We start from the raw sequence: 15,845 nt of genomic DNA, 5'->3' as shown, positions 1-15,845 counted from the left end.
TAGAGTCCTCAAGAAGAAGGAAAGGAAATCATTTATCCATTTAACATTTATTGAGGTAGGTTATGGACCAGGCAGTGGGAGGGATAGAGAGAGAAACCCCATACAGCCTCTGCCTTGAAGGAGATCATTCCAGAGAAATGTGTCCAGGAACCACAAAACTACCCTCAAAGGGAATGGGGGGGGGGGATGCTAGCTCGCGGAGGTGTGAGGGGGATCCAAGGGGGCCTCCTAGAGGAGGGGCACTGAGGTAGGGCTTTTGAAAGACAGGCAGGATTCGGAGGTGTGCGTCTAAGATGAGGAAAGAAACTTCAAGGCAGCAGGGAGCAGCCCAAGCAAAGGTCTGTGTGCAGGAAAACACAGGATGTGATGGCAAAAGTGAGTCACTCTGATTTCCTGAAACTTAAGGGTATTTGTGAGAAGACAGAGAAGAAAAATGAGTAGCAGAAAAGGAGATTGGAAAAAATATCCAAACATGAAAAGGGCTCTGGGAGACCCTGGAGATCACTGGGGTGGGGGTGGGGGACGAGGAAGAGCAAAACTTGGATCCAACAATTCATGGATCCAAACAGATGCGGTCAACGAGAGCCTGAAAGGTGAGGCAGCCGGTGGTGCCAAGAAGCCGGGCAAGTGTAGACACGGCTGGGCCTCAGAGCCCCTGTGCCATGGAGTCCGTTTTTCCTTCTCCCTCTGCTTGCTCCACATCAATTTCCAAAACAAAGGAGGGACTTTCATCACATTTTGGTGGTTCCCAAAGTGGGTATGGCAGAAGGAGGGGGTGTAATCTAGTGGGGGGGCCGATGAGCAAGGGGCCGAAGCAGGCGGACCTGGGATCCGATCCCAGCTCTGCCGGCACCAACTGAGTGTCTCCTCAGGAAAGCCACTGGACCTTGGGAGCCTCAGTTTCCTCATCTATAAAATGGGAATGACAATGGTTCCCCGCTTTGGGGACGCCTGGGTGGCTCAGTCGGTTAAGCCCCTGACTTCGGCTCAGGTCATGGTCTCACAGTTTGTGAGTTCCAGCCCTGCCTCTGGCTCACCGCTGACCGCTCAGAGCCTGCTTGGGATCCTCTCTCTCCTCCCCTCTCTACTCCTTCCCTGCTCGCTCGCGCGCTCTCTCAAAATAAATAGTTAAAATTTTTGAATTAAAAATAAATAAACCTCCCCTACTTTCCTCACAGTTTCCAGAGAAGGAAAAAAAAAAAAAAGATTTGTAATATCTCGCTTTATATTCTGCCTAATCACGTCTCCCCAGTGATCACCTGGACCTCCCCCCACCCACAGCCCTTCAGGTTCATCATGACCCCCTGTGGAGCTCAGCGTCTTTCCCCAGAACCGACCTTCCCTGGGTTCGGCATCTCAGGGAGGGCCCCCCTTTGTCCACCCAGTGGACGAAGCAGACCCCCTCCCACCCCGATTCGCTGTGCCTGCCCCCCCTTCTGTTCACATCCCCAAGCCCCACCTCTCTAGCCCCCTGACCCTCTGGCCCTAGCCCCACCCCACCCCCTGCGGGCAAGAATGGAGGATCACGGGCAAAATGTATGCTAACTGCTCAGCCCAGGCTCATCCCACGCTCTTTAAGGAACATGCTTCCTTCCACACCCGCTGAAACCCCATCCATCTGCTATGACCCAGTCCGCCCGGCCATCTCCAATTTCCCCAGCAGAGGGGGATCACTTGCACCCCTTCAGCCAACACTGTCAACACTGTCCCCGGCAAAGCACCTCTTGTACAGAGCCGCTCTCTTTTCTCCCAGGAGGCTGGGAGTCAACTTCTGTGAAGTGAATCAGATTTGCTCGCTGATTGCCATTCTCCATGTAAGAATGTGTCCCCACGAGGGGCGCCTGGGTGGCTCAGTCGGTTAAGCGTCCGACTTCGGCTCAGGCCATGACCTCACAGTTCGTGGGTCCGAGCCCCGCGTCGAGCTCACCCCTGACCGTGCAGAGCTTGCTTGGGATTCTGTCTCCCTCTCTCTCTGCTCCTCTCTCTCTCTCAAAAATAATAATTTTGGGGCGCCTGGGTGGCGCAGTCGGTTAAGCGTCCGACTTCAGCCAGGTCACGATCTCGCGGTCCGTGAGCTCGAGCCCCGCGTCGGGCTCTGGGCTGATGGCTCAGAGCCTGGAGCCTGTTTCCGATTCTGTGTCTCCCTCTCTCTCTGCCCCTCGCCCGTTCATGCTCTGTCTCTCTCTGTCCCAAAAATAAATAAACGTTGAAAAAAAAAATTAAAAATAAATAAATAAATAAATAATAATTTTTTTTTTTTTAAAGAGTAACTGCTCTTTCTGTCACATCCCAGAACATGACAGATACACCTGGGGTGGGGGCCTGGGGCTGAGAACGAATTATAAATTGACACTATGCTCTCGGGAGTTTTTATCTATGGGAGTGTTTCCCCGATAACATTTCTGACAGCAAAAACGACCCTCCCCACTCTACCACTTTTTTTTTTAATGTTTCTTTTTGAGAGAGCACAAGCTGGGGAGGGGCAGGGCAAGAGAAGAACAGAGGATCCGAAGCAGGCTCTGTGTGGACAGCAGAGAGCCCGATGTGGGACTCGAACTCACAAGCCGCGGGATCGTAACCTGAGCAGAAGTCAGACTCTCAACCGACTGAGCCACCCAGTCGCCCCTACTCCTTACCATTTATTTATCCCACTTCCTCATCTTACTAAGTCCAGATTCTATGAAAGGCCCACTTAAATACCTCCTCCTGTCTCTTTACTGACAGTGGTTCCTCCTCTACGCTTGGGTCTTAAATTTTACTTAAGGTTGTGTCGGGACAACCCTCGTAGGATCTGGGGTCCTTGAGAGCAGGAAATGGATCTGCTTTGATCTCTGGACCCTAAGGTGGTGTTTGCTGAGTGAATAAATGATCCCCAGCCCAGCCTCTACCAGGTAGCCATTATGCTCCCACCCTCGTTTTTCACCATTCATTCTAATAGTGAAATACTGGGAATTTCTCAGCAGGAAGCAGCGTTCTGGTCCCTCTCTGACTCCCCTACCCCTCGCTGCTTGAAACAGAGGAGCCACGTAGGAAAGGAAGAAAAAGAGAGTGGGAGAATGGATGGGCGGATGGACGGATGGTTGGACGGATGAAAGACAGATGGACGCGGGCACTCGTGGATCCAACAGAAAGAAACCAATGTTGGCACATAACGAAAGTCTCTTGGGAAAACTGTCCAAATGACCCCAGGCAAAGCCCCAAGAAACATGGCCAAGGGGAATAATAAAAGGAAAGAGATCAAAAGAGAGCCCAATGTAGATTAGAGACATGGATAAAGTGCCCCGGGCGGGAAAAGGGTCCAAAGTCGAGCGGAGAGAAGGGAAGAGTTTGGGGGTCCAAGGCTCACCTTTGACAAGGGCCCTCAAAACAATGGTCTCAAATTCCTCAGGGCCATCCTCAGATGAATAGACTGTCAGCAGCTCCTTCCGGGTCATGATCCTCTCCACCTGCAGAATACCACCTTCTGTAACTCCCAGCCCAACTCCACCTGGGCCCTGTCCACGGTCACAGGAGACCGTTCCCCTCCAGGGCCTGGTAGTCTAGGTGCCAGCACCCTTCACCCCCCAGAACCTGGGAGGCTGGGCCCCCAGGCCTCTCCTCCCCAAATCCATGAGTCTGGGCCTCCATTCCCCTCTTCCCTGAAATCCAGGGCTCCAAGTCCTCAGCATTCTCATTTCTTAAGACCCAGGAGCTCCCTCCCATCTCAGGATCCAGAGTTGGACCCCCAGTATCATACCTGGGCCTGCAGGACCTCAGGGTCCCCTTTGGGGAAGAAACGCCTAATCCGATCTTGGACTTCAGCTGGCCTGCTCCCCCCTCTCCCTGGAGCCAGAGTGTCTTCCAGAATCTCCGCCAGGCAGTCTGCAGCTCCCCCAGACCCAGCCACCAGCAGGCAGGGGAGCTGAGCCTGGGTGGCATTCTCTATCCGCTACAGGATAGACAAAGGGGGGCAGTCAGGTGTGGGAAGGCAGGTGTTCGCCCCACCCAGAGTCCAGATCCCCAGCCTCCTCCCCCCGCCAAGTCTCAGGAGCCAGGAGTCAGGGCCCCCACTTAGACCCAGGTGTCTGGGCCCCCACACCTGTATTATTGATTTATTGATTTAGAGCAAGAGAGTGCAAGCCGGAGAGAGAGAGAGAGAGAGAGAGGAAGAATCTCAAGTAGGCTCCAATGCTCAGCACAGAGCCTGATGCAGGGCTCGATCTCATGACCGTGAGATTGTGACCTGAACCAAAATCAAGAGTCAGCTGCTCAACCAACTGAGGCCCCCAGGGCCCCCACGGGCCCCTATACCTTTAGCATCTTCTCATCACCATCGATCAGGAGGAGGAGGACAGGGATGTCAATTCCAGTCCCTGAGGAGAGAGAAAGCCGGAAGCTTGGTCAACTCCTATCAGCCTTTGCCAGGGATGGGAAAGAACCACGTTTCCCATGAGTCCCCGGGACAAACATGGCTTCTGTGTAATCCTGTGTCCTGAGGCTCACGGGAATTGTCATATCTTTGAGCACGTTGGGAGGGGCAGTCAATTTCGGCTTGCCAGGGAAGTAGGGGCTGGTGGCCTGGACTCCTGGACTCCTGACTGAGGCAGGTATTTATGGTATGAGTCACTCCTATAATTGGTTAATGGCCCAGGAGCCAGGAAAGGATGAAGTTCAAACAAAAGACGAAGGAAATAAGGAGCAGAAAGGCCTATATAGGGACACCTGGTTGGCTCAGTCAGTAGAGCAAGAGGCTCTTGATCTCAGGGTTCTGAGTTTGACCCCCATGTTGAGTGTAGACATTACTTAAAATCTTTAGGGGCGTCTGGATGGCTCAGTCGATTAAGCATCCAACTTTGGCTCAGGTCATGATCTCACAGTTTTGTGAGTTCGAGCCCCGCGTTGGGCTCTGTGCTGACAGCTCAGAGCCTGGAGCCTACTTCAGAGTCTATGTCTCCCCCTCTCTCTACCCCTCCCCTGCTCACGTTTTGTGTCTCTCTGTCTCTCAACAACAAATAAACGTTAAAAAAAAAAATAAAAGAAAAAGAAAAGAAAGAGAGGACTATCTAAATGTTTTTATTTATTTTTGAGAGAGAGCATAAGCGGGGGAGGTGCACAGAGAGGGAGGATCCAGAATAGGCTCCGAGCTGACAGCCGTGAGCTCCGTGCGGGGCTCAAGCTCACAAACCTTGAGATCATGACCTGAGCGGGAGTTGTACACTCGACCGACTGAGCCACCCAGGTGCCCAAGAAAGGACTACCTAAATACAATAAAGACCTTTCCCAAAGCCCAACAGCAAAATCATCTCGGATAGTTTTCTACTAACTCTATTCCCATTAAAATAACGAACAAGACAACATTACTCCTATTCACACTCATACATGAGTATTGAGCCAATGTAATAACGCAAGAAAGAAAAACTGTAGTACAAACTCGTATTTTTTCGAGCTGGAAAAGACAAAGGGATCTATTGGAAGAAAACATGGTTTATACTCTCAGAAAACTGGAAACTCCACTCAAAATAAATAAATATTGTTTTAAGAAATTATTTCTTTTTTTAATGTTTATTTATTTATTTTGAGAGAGAAGTTAAAAAAAAAAGATAAATTGGGGCGCCTGGGTGGCTCAGTCGGTTAAGCGTCAGACTTCGGCTCATGTCATGATCTCGCGGGTCATGGGTTCCAGCCCTGCGTCAGGTTCTGTGCTGACAGCTCAGAGCCTGGAGCCTGCCTCCGATTCTGTGTCTCCCTCTCTCTCTGCCCCTCCCCTCTCATGCTCTGTCTCTCTCTCTCTCAAAAATAAACATTAAAAAAAAAAAAGATTAATTTTGTTCTTAAGTAATCTCTACACCCAACATGGGGCTGGAGGCCACAACCCGGAGATCAAGAGCCTTCTGCTCCACCAACTGAGCCAGCCAGGCATTCCGTGGATACTTTTAAAAAGATAAAAAATGTTTACAAAGAAACAGCTTTTGGTTTAGTTGATTTTCTCCACTGCACATTTGTTCCTATTTTATTTATTTATTTACTTATTTATTTACAGATGGTGCAAATGCAGGAGAGAGGCAGAGAGAGAGAAGGAGAGAGAATCCCAAGCAAGCTGTGCACTGTCAATGCGAGACTGACGCGGGGCTCCATCTCACAAGCCATAAGATCGTGACCTGAGCCAAAATCAAGAGTCCCACAGGTAACTGAGTGAGCCGCCCAGGTGTCCCTTTCCCTATTTTATTGATTTCCGCCCTTGTCTTTATTATTTCCTTGCTTCTATTTTTCCCAGGTTTGATTTGCTATTCTGGTTCTAGGGGTTTGTTCATTTAATTTTTTTGAAAGATTTTACTTTTAAGTAATCTCTACACCCAACGTGGGGTTCAAACTCACAACCTGGAAATCAGGAGCCCAAGGTTCTACTGACTGAGCCAGCCGGGGCCCCTCTAAGTTTTGTGTGTTTGTTTTTCTCAATTGGATCCTTAAACTCTTGATATTCAGTGTTTCTTCTTTTTTTTAAAAAAAACTTTTTTAATGTTTATTTATTTTTGAGAGAGAGAGAGATAGAGAGCAAGCAGGGGAGCAGAGAGAGGGAGACAGAATCCCAAGCAAGCTCTGTGCCATCAGCACAGAGCCCAATGTGGGGCCCGAACCCACAAACCATGAGATCATGACCTGAGCTGAAACCAAGAGTTGGATGCTTAACCAACTGAGCCAGCCAGGTGCCCCTCTTCTTTTTTCGATTTATGCATTCAAAGCTACAAATTTCCCTCTAGATACTGCTTTAGCTGCATCCCCAAAGTGCTGATATGTGATATGTTTTTTATCATGCATTTGAAAATATTTCCTGGCTTCTTTGACCCATGGGTTATTTACAGACTACAACTCCTGCAATGATATGGATGAATCTCACAGAAATAATATTATCACAAGCCAGACTCCAAAACGTACAGATGGTGGAATCTATTCACAGGAAGCATAAACAGAGTCAGAACCATTCCACGCCCTAAGGGCAGGACCGGGGTGACCCTCGGGTGCAGGAGGGAGAAGGCTTCTGGGGGCCAGTAATTTCTTGATCTGGGTGTGGGCTGCCCATGCGGGGTCAGTGTAAAACCTCCCCCGAGCCATCCACTCTTGTGTAGCTTACATTTCGAGATAAAGATTTTTCAAAACAGAGCAAATAATGGGACAAGACGCTTGACCAGAGGTAATTCCTCGGTCCCTCAATCCCCAAACCTCAACGAGACTGGACCACTGGGATCGGGAGCCTCGGGCCGCTGTCCCGAGTGGAAACAGCCACTCACCTCCCACGCCCGTCTTCTGCTGGGCGACATAGGACTCGAAGCGCAAGCGGAAGCGGTTCTCCCCGCCCAGGCGGCCATGGGTGCCGTCATCCACCAAAAAGAAGGCCGAGTAGTTGTAATCGAGCGGAAATTGGACCCCGTCGTCCGGCTCACCGCGCCACGGATACCTCGCAGGGAATGAGCCCTGGGGGTGGGGGGGGGGGGGAGGGAGGGGGAGTGGGAGTGGGGTGGGGGGGGGGTGGGAGGGAGGGGTGGGGTGGCGGGGGGGCGAGGGGCCAGACAAGAGCGTTTCTCCCATCAGGACCAGGAGGACAGACACCAGCCCCTCCTCCCTCAGACCCAGGATTCCCAGCCCCCTCCTCTTCCAAGACTCTGGGTCCCACCTTGGGGTTGGTGAGGAGCTCTCTATTCCGAACCACACCCCAGGGGGCCACGCCCATGGCCACCACCTTGGTGCCCCCAGTGCTGGCTGTCTGGTGGTCTCGAACAGCCACACCAACGTGCCGGCCAATGCCCCTGTGCAGCCCCCCGGTGACAATCCAGGCCCCTACAGGGAGACACAGAGAGTGATGGTGAGGTCCAGAGACACAGGTGTGGAGAGACAGAGAGAGTGAGACAAAAACCCATGCAGAGCCGCGGGGAGACCGCATGCCAGCGATGCGGGGGGGATGGGCAGCGGCCACCCAGCCTCAGTCACCTGTGCTCTGGGCAGCCCGCACCAGCCCGCGTCGCAGCAGGTCCTGCAGCCAGGTCTGGAGGACGCGGCCCCTTGACCCCCCCAACACTGACACCACCAGGTTCGGGGCCCGGAAGCCCCACGTGCGCGTGACCAGATTGTAAACTGTAGCTGGATCCGTGCGGTCAGAGAGCCGGAGGAACTGCGGACACACAGGAGGAGGGGACACGGGGAAAGGGGCAGAGACAGAGGAGGGGACAGAAACCCAGAGAGAAAGGCACAGAAACAGAGAAAGGGACAGAGACCCAGAGAACAGAGATGGGGGGTGGGGGTAGGGGGAGAGGGACAGAGACCCAGAGAGAGGGAGGATGATTTAGAAAAGACAGACAGGGGTGGAGGGAGAGAGATCCAGGGAGAAGCGAAGACAGGGATGGGAAATGGGGAGACACAGCGTTCAGCTGCGACACCCCCAGACTCTAACTCTGAGAACCCCCGAGGCATGCAGCTTCCGCTCCCGGACCCCAGCCCCGCCCAGACAGGCAAGCCTCACATTGCTGGCCTTGCGGCCGGCGCCCAGGAAATCTAGGTCCCCGTAGGCATCCGTCGGCTTCTCTGTGGTGTGCAAGTCACTGTCCCACACGGTCACCACGGCTGCCCCAAATGCATCCTCCACGGCCACTGACGGGTGGACACTCCGGGGACGCCCGCACTGGCACAAGTTTCCTCTGGGGAGGAGGGGGATGGGGGACCATGAACCCCAGGGGTGTCCCCCGGGACTCATTAAAGTTTCCTGCAGAAGAGCCCCACGGCCCATGCTGACCCTGAGGCGGAAGAACAGCCAGAGCCACTTGCCCACCAGACAGAAGCCGCAGTGGTTCAAGAACAGGGTCCCACCCTCACAGCTACCTGCAGGGAGAAGGGCCAGCGGCCATCAGTACAAGGAAAATTCAGAGCGATCCAGAGAGCACTTGGGGGGAGGGGGGGCAGCTGTGTGGCCTTGGGCTTCACCTCTCTGAGCCCACGTTTCCTCCTCAAATCAAAAGACAACGGTAACAGCCTCCTCCGTGGAATTATGAGGCGTCAGGGAAACAACACAGCGTTTTCTGAAACGAGGGCTGCCTACCAGACTCAGGCCGAGAAAACGCTCCACGGGACACGCCACACAGAGCTTTAAATAACCTCGAATGACACAGCGAGAAAGTCCTTTCTTTTCCAGTGCTCCTGATTCCCGTCGAGGAGAGAGGCTTAAGCTGGGCGCTAGAAGATCTTTAACGCCTAACCCTTTGTTACACTTTTTTTTTTTAAGCTTATTTATTTATTTACGTGATCTCTACACCCAGCGTGGAGGTCGAACTCACCACGGGGAGATCAAGAGCCCCACGTTCCACCAACTGACCCAGCCAGGCACCCCATTACTCTTTTTTCCCCCTTTATATTTATTTTTTTGAACTCACTCTGGTGTTTATTGGCTGTGACCCATTACTCTTTTTTTTTTTTTTTTTTTTTTATTAACAAAGAAGCCGGCCTCTGGCCCCAAAAATTGGGCCGGCAACAGTATCCAGTTAAAAGGTAAATACTTTTTTTTTTTGCTTTTTCATTGTAATCGTCTCTTCCTGCTTGTTTCTTTCTCCTTGTGGCAAATGGAAGTTTTTCCATTTATGGTAATCATGGATGAAGCTTTTTGCTTCAAATGCACAAGTGATTGGCACCTGCCTTTTAAAGAGCAAGCGACATGGGTTTGGCGAATGAGGGATTTACTTGAAAATGTATCTAGGGGCGCCTGAGTGGCTCAGGTCCCGATCTCGCGGTCCGTGAGTTCAAGCCCCGTGTCCGGCTCTGTGCTGACAGCTCAGAGCCTGGAACCTGCATTAGATTCTGTGTCTCCCTCTCTCTCTGCCCCTCCTCTGCTCGTGCTCTATCTCTCAAAAATAAATAAACAAAAAAAATTAAAAGAAAATGTATCTAAATGTCTTCGGTCCCTGACTCCAGAAGAGACCCGCATTTACCTAAGTGGAGCCAGCCTCGACTTAAGGACCAATCCACACATAAAAGAATGGCCATCAATCCACACAGGATGAACAGAATACACTCAGCCCAACTCCTGGCACAGAGAACTACAGTGAAGGACACATCCTTCTTCATTTCTGAGTCTACCTTCAGGGACCCGGCATGCCTCAGTTTACCCTCTTGATCCTTTCACCTGTTTCAACCCCACCCCTGGACCCCCTCATTACCGTCCATCTACTTCCCACTAGCCCTGTAGGCAAAACTCCTTCATGGAATGTTCCAGAACCTCAGCCGTCTAATACAGTAGACCATAACCGCATGTGGCTCTTTACACCTTTTTAAAATTATTTTTTTAAGTTTATTTATTTATATATATTTTTGGAGTGGGGGGAGACAGCACAAGTGGGGCAGGGGCAGAGAGAGAGGGAGACAGAGAATCCCAAGCAGGACCTGTATTATCAGTGCAGGGCCGGACATGGGGCTTGAACTCACGAGCTGTGACTATGACCTGAACCGAGATCAGCAGTCCTACACTTAACCGACTGGTGGCTCTTTACATTTAAATAAATTAAAATTAAATGCAATTAAAAATTCAGCTCTGGCCACGTTTCAAGTGCTCAGGAACCACATGTGGCCAGTGGCTGCCATATCGGATATGGATTCGGAACACTGCCCCCATTGCAGAAAGTTCTGGTGAGCAGAACTGGCAGACTCCCTCTCTGCACTTCTCACCTCCTACCTTTCTTCCTCTGTGAAGTCACCAGAGCTGAAACTGTTCCTGATAACATCAGCAATTACCGACACGTCCCCAAATACAATGGCCCCTATTCAGGTCTCGGGTGACTATCATTAAATAGCACTGGTCACTGTTAAAAGGCTCTGAGTCTAAAAAACCCTTTCCTTTCCTTGGCAGGGAACCCCTCTTTCCCTAGCTGCCTTGTCCCGGCATCATTCGTGGCCTTCGAGCTCTCTCGCTCTCTCGCTCTCTCTCTCTCTCTCTCTCTGCGCCTCCCAGAACCCTGGGCCACATGGCTTCCCAACTTGGGTCTCAAACTCGATGCCCCCAGAGGCCAAGCAAGGAACGCAAGGGAAAGAAGCAGGAGGTGGAAAACCTGTGGATGTGCTAGCAACTGGGGTGGCCTGAGGTGGCATGTTTGTTTTCAGGTGTTCAGAGACAGGTTTTCAAAAATACTCTTCCACGCGGGGCACCTGGGGGGCTCAGGCGGTTAAGCGTGTGACTCTTGATTTTGGCTCAGGTCATGATCTCACAATTCATGGGTTCGAGCCCCCTGTCAGGCTCCGAGCCTGCTTGGGATTCTCTGTCTCCCTCTCTCTCTGCCCCTCTCCCACTCTTTCTCTCTCTCGAAAAAAAATACTCTTCCGTGAAAAAAAAAACCAAAAACGAACAAAAAAACCCAAGTCTTAGAATTACCAGCACAGCCCCTCCTCCTCCTGGATTCTCCATCTCAGGGACAATCCGACTGTCTCCCAGGTCCCAGACCAGAGGTCCAGGAGCCATCGTCCCCCTTCTCACTCCCCTCTTACTCCTGAAATCCATCAGTCCCCAAGCTCCTGCCCCTGTCCCAGCCCTGTGTCCCCACAGCTGTGGCCTGGCTCAGGCCTCTTCTGGTCCCACCCAGACCCTAGCCCAGCCTCTTCCGGGCCTTCCAGAACTCCTATTCAACCTGACACAAGTCCCAGCGGGTCTTTCCACACCCAGAGCTGACCCCGCCCCTCCCACAGCACCCCAGCACCCCCAGGCCAAGGTCCCCGCCGGTGAGGCCCAGAGCCGTCCAGCTCCACCCTCCGCCACAGAGCCCCCCTGCACCTTGAACTTCGCTCCATTCTCCAGCCACACCGCACCTGCTGCACATCCCATACCTGGAACCACCTTCACCCCCCACCCCCCACCCCACCTCTTCTCTCTATACTGCCTTCAACTGTCAAACTCCAACTCATCCTTCAAATGCCACTTCCTTGGCTCCTCCTCCTCCACTAGCCACCAGTGACACCCTGTGTCCCCTCCCCAGCCTTAGCCAGACTCTCCTCGGGGCTCCCGCAGGGCCAGCTGCAGTCTTGCCGAGTTCCTGTCTCCGTGCCTTCTGGTCCTCTTCCCACCAGCCCAGAGGTTCCGAAACTGCCTTGGCCACACTCCCCATCAGCAGAAAGGTTTAGAGCACTCACCCCCCAGTAATGTAGATCTGTTTATTTATACATAATCGCAAGCCACACTGTGCTAATGTGTTCACAGCACACTCAACGTTAGGAATGCTGACATTTCCCATGCCCCAGAGATTGTCTTGAAAACAACCACAAGGCCAGAATCCACTGGAGAGACCGTCACTGAAAGCCGGGAGCTCCTCAAGGGAGGCAAACACCCCACGGGACTCACGCAAGTGGCCCCGGGCACCGAGCCCGCGCACGGGGCCCGCGCACGGTGGTAACTGCTATCTTCCAGGGGGGATGGCAGGCCTTTTCCAGCGCAAACCATGTGCTGGGCGCTGTTCCAGAAACATCACAAGCATTTACTTGTTTAAATCCTCACAATACATGCTCCACTCAGGAGGCGGCCTGTCTGTCTGTCCAGGTGACAGATGAGGCCCAGAGAGGTGAAATGATTTACCCAAAGCCACACAGCACCAATCCCAGGTGACATTTGAACCCTGGCAGGGCCCGTGCTCCCGATAATTGTGCTCCCTTGGGAGCACTGAATGAAGGCTTCTTGGATGGACGGACGGATGAATGAATGAATGAATGAATGAAACAGAAACAGCCAAAGGAGAAAGTGAGGCAAGGAGACACAAAGAGGAGACGCAGGGAAGGAAAGAAACAGAACCAAGCCCTGGGGCTTTAACACTGACTCTGACCAGGCAAGGGAAATTGGAAGCGTCCACAGGGACCCAAACCCTCCCCCCGAGGGAGAGCGCCACCGGGAACGCCCTTGGGAGTGTCCACAATGACATAAGGGGGTGGGGGGGTAGGTGAGTGGGGTCGGTGGGCCGGGACGCTCCGGGGACGCTCCGGGGATGCTCTGGGCTCGGTCCCTGGGGCGAGTTCCTCACCCCGAGTCTGTGGGGTCAACGATGAATGTCGTGCATGTCTTCTTCTTGAAGATCTTGGGGATCCAGCCCTAGGGACAGGAACAAGAGGTGGGAGGGCTCCAGTTCAGTCCTATAGGACCCGGAGTCGTCCACCACCCCGCACCCTACCCGGGGACCCAGCAGTCCAGGACCCCGGCGCTTTCCTCCCCCAGCCTCCCTCGTATTTGTCCCCAAGGACCCAGGAGTCCGGAGCCCCCCCAGCGACCCCCACGACCCTCTCTTTTGTCTGACCCAAGAATCTGGGTCTCCAGCGCCCTCCTCTCCGGGAACCAGGAGGCTAAGCCTCCAGCTCCCTGTTCATTCAGACCCGGGAGTCCGGCCGCTGTACCTGCTCCTTCTCCGGACCCACCATGCTGCCGCAGCCGCCGCAACCTATCCGGCTCCCTACATTCCGTCCGGGCCAACCCTGACTCCAGACCCGCCCAGGACCAACCGGATCCGCCACTTCCCAGCTCAGCCCGGGGCGTTGCAGGATCCGGGGGGCGGTGCAGGATCTGGGGGGCGGGAAGTCTTGTGGACGTGTAGAACGAGAGGCGGGGCAAAGGGCCTGACGGGCCGACCAGAAGGAGACGCACAGGGGGACAGAGGCTCGGAGAGAGGGGGACAGAAATTCAGAGAAGGGGAGAACAAAAACCCAGAGTAGGGGGGAGGAGCCAGAGAACAGAGACAGGGGACCAGAGACCAGAGAGAGGGGGCAAAGATCCAGAGAAGGAGGGACAGAGACTCAGAGCCAGGGGAAGAGGGAACCAGAAAGAGGGGGACAGGGACCCAAGAGGGAATGCCAGAGATAGAGAAGGGGTAAATTAATCCATGGGTGGAGGGCACTGACATTTAGGTGGGAGGAAGAGAATCAGAAAGGGGGTGAACAGAGATGGGGGGGGCGGGTACACTGCCTCAGGGAGAGACAGAGAGAGAGACCGAGAGTTGGGTGGAGAGCAGAGGTTCAGAGTGACAGGAAGACAGAATCCTGGGGGTGGGGGAGCGGGGACCCTCAGAAACTAAATGACAGGAATGAGAGCGGGTGACCCATAAGGAGGGATGGGGACCCAAAAGCCAGGGCAGTAGTGGCAGGGTGAGGAACAGGAGATAATGACACACAGATAAGCAGGGCCACGTGTCCCCTGCTGGCTCTGACAGGGACAGCTGCGGCCTAGCTGGGTAACCTGAACCCCCACCCCCTTGCTGTATTTATAGCCCTGGCCTGGCCTGGCCTCCTGCCCTTGGCTCTCAGTTCCAGGGACAGGAGGTCACAGGTGCGTGTGTTGGGGCCAATTGTCTCCACCCGTGTCCAGGGCCTCCATGTTGTCATCCATTCTCTCAACAGAGGATCCCATTCTGGCCAGAAGCTCCCCCCAGTCTAACCCCCGGTCTTCCACGGGAGGGGTCTCTCCTCTCAGATGCGTCCCTTCTGCCCTCCTCCCCCATGCCTCAGGCTCCCCCAACTTGGCCCACTAAAATTCTATCCATTACCTTTGCAGCTGCCAAACGTGAACTTGTTGGCAGTCCAAAGTCAAGTCCTTGGCCCCCATTCCTGGCCAAGGAGAGACCCCTTCACCCACCCCTTCCCCAGCTGGGAGGAAGAACAGGAGGGGAGGGGCAGGCGGGGACTGACCCAGAATAACTCAGGGCCGAAAGTAAATTTAGCCACAGAGAGGGGAGGAGAGAGACCCTATTGGCTGGAACTAGGGAGGGAGGGCCCGAGAGGGGGGTTAGGGGGCTCCTGAGACTGCCTCAGAGGGGTGTCCAGCAGTGAGGGCCGGAGGAAGGCAGAGACGGAGAGAGACACAGCGAAGGAAAGACACAGACAGAAAGAACGAGAAGGACCCCAAAAGGGACAAGGACACCAGAACTCATCCACAAAGCCACAGCAGCAGCTGGAGCCAGCCCTGGGCAAAGCTCTGCTGCCTGTCTGTCCCCATGGGCCAACGTGGGCCACGGGTGCACACTTCTCTCCTCTGGGCCGCCCTGGCCAGCCTGCTCCTCCCCCCTGCCATGACCCAGCAGCTGAGAGGGGCTGGGCCAGGCCCCAGCAACTGGAACAACAATGCAGGAGTCGTGGGGCCCTCGGAGGACGTGTCAGGTGAGTTTGGCCACCCCATCCACAGCCACGGAGGCCATGGAGATGAGAAGGAGGATGTTTCTACAGAGAGAGAGTATCAATTCCGGAGCCACAGAGGCCACGGAGAAGAGAACGAAGATGTCTCCGGGGAATACAGTCACGGACTCCGAGACCACAGGTACCGAGACCAGGAGGTCAGAGAGGAGGATGTCCCTGATGAGGGAGTCTTCACAAAACATGCTCGGCAAGCCCGTGGGCACAGAGGTCATGAGAATGAAGATGTGGACGATTCAGCTGAGCATGGGCACCACTTCCCCAGCCACAGAAGCCACAGCCATGAGGATGAGGACGAGGGTGAAGTTGTGTCCAGCAAGCATCACCATCATATCATCAGGCATGTACATGGAGGCCACAGAGAGGAGGAGGATGAAGACGAGGAGGAAGGGGTTGTCTCCACGGAGTACGGACACCAGGCCCACAGGCACAGAGGCCACGGGAAGGAAGAGGATGAGGATGCTTCAGATGAGCATCCCCATCATGTCCCCAGCCACCATGGACGCCGAGGCCACGGAGAAGAAGATGACGAAGATGTTGATGATGATGATGATGTCGTCTCCACTGAGTACGGACACCACACCCACAGGCACCAAAGCCACGGGAAAGAAGAGGATGAAGACGTCTCAGAAGAACATCCCCATCATGTCCCCAGCCATGGACACCGAGGCCACGGAGAAGAA

General features: G+C 53.8%; 3 protein-coding genes across 6 annotated transcripts in view; 1 reads left to right on the top strand and 2 right to left on the bottom strand.

Annotated features, from left to right (window-relative positions):
* Nucleotides 1-14,689, bottom strand: part of TRPM4 (transient receptor potential cation channel subfamily M member 4) — a 39,775-nt gene extending 25,086 nt beyond the window's left edge. The window contains exons 1-9 of one of the 2 annotated variants that reach the window (XM_040457670.1): nt 13,378-14,162; nt 13,011-13,078; nt 8,492-8,666; nt 7,963-8,143; nt 7,649-7,812; nt 7,266-7,449; nt 4,291-4,352; nt 3,737-3,928; nt 3,347-3,446 (exon numbers count right to left, since the gene is read on the bottom strand). In XM_040457670.1, the coding sequence (XP_040313604.1) occupies nt 3,347-3,446; nt 3,737-3,928; nt 4,291-4,352; nt 7,266-7,449; nt 7,649-7,812; nt 7,963-8,143; nt 8,492-8,666; nt 13,011-13,078; nt 13,378-13,401 (1,150 nt within the window). In that variant the 5' untranslated portion in view covers nt 13,402-14,162. Of the gene's footprint in view, nt 1-3,346; nt 3,447-3,736; nt 3,929-4,290; nt 4,353-7,265; nt 7,450-7,648; nt 7,813-7,962; nt 8,144-8,491; nt 8,667-13,010; nt 13,079-13,377; nt 14,163-14,519 lie in introns of those variants that run through there. The other variant, XM_040457671.1, reaches the window with a different exon arrangement.
* The window catches only part of PPFIA3 (PPFI scaffold protein A3), a 28,964-nt gene continuing 25,258 nt past the window's right edge, over nt 12,140-15,845 (bottom strand). Inside the window, exon 29 of one of the 2 annotated variants that reach the window (XM_040457674.1) lies at nt 12,140-13,078. The gene's annotated coding sequence lies outside the window, so the exon portion shown is untranslated. Of the gene's footprint in view, nt 13,079-13,256; nt 13,269-15,845 lie in introns of those variants that run through there. The other variant, XM_040457678.1, reaches the window with a different exon arrangement.
* Nucleotides 14,768-15,845, top strand: part of HRC (histidine rich calcium binding protein) — a 4,027-nt gene continuing 2,949 nt past the window's right edge. Inside the window, exon 1 of one of the 2 annotated variants that reach the window (XM_040457679.1) lies at nt 14,768-15,672. In XM_040457679.1, coding sequence (XP_040313613.1) covers nt 14,967-15,672 — 706 coding nt within the window. In that variant the 5' untranslated portion in view covers nt 14,768-14,966. Of the gene's footprint in view, nt 15,843-15,845 lie in introns of both variants that reach the window. The other variant, XM_040457680.1, reaches the window with a different exon arrangement.

Source organism: Herpailurus yagouaroundi, unplaced genomic scaffold (genome assembly GCF_014898765.1).
Source record: "Herpailurus yagouaroundi ecotype Mexico unplaced genomic scaffold, PumYag 220, whole genome shotgun sequence".
Taxonomy (NCBI): domain Eukaryota; kingdom Metazoa; phylum Chordata; class Mammalia; order Carnivora; family Felidae; genus Herpailurus; species Herpailurus yagouaroundi.
Note: the sequence above shows the minus strand (reverse complement) of the source record. Positions and strands in the feature narration are given on the sequence as shown.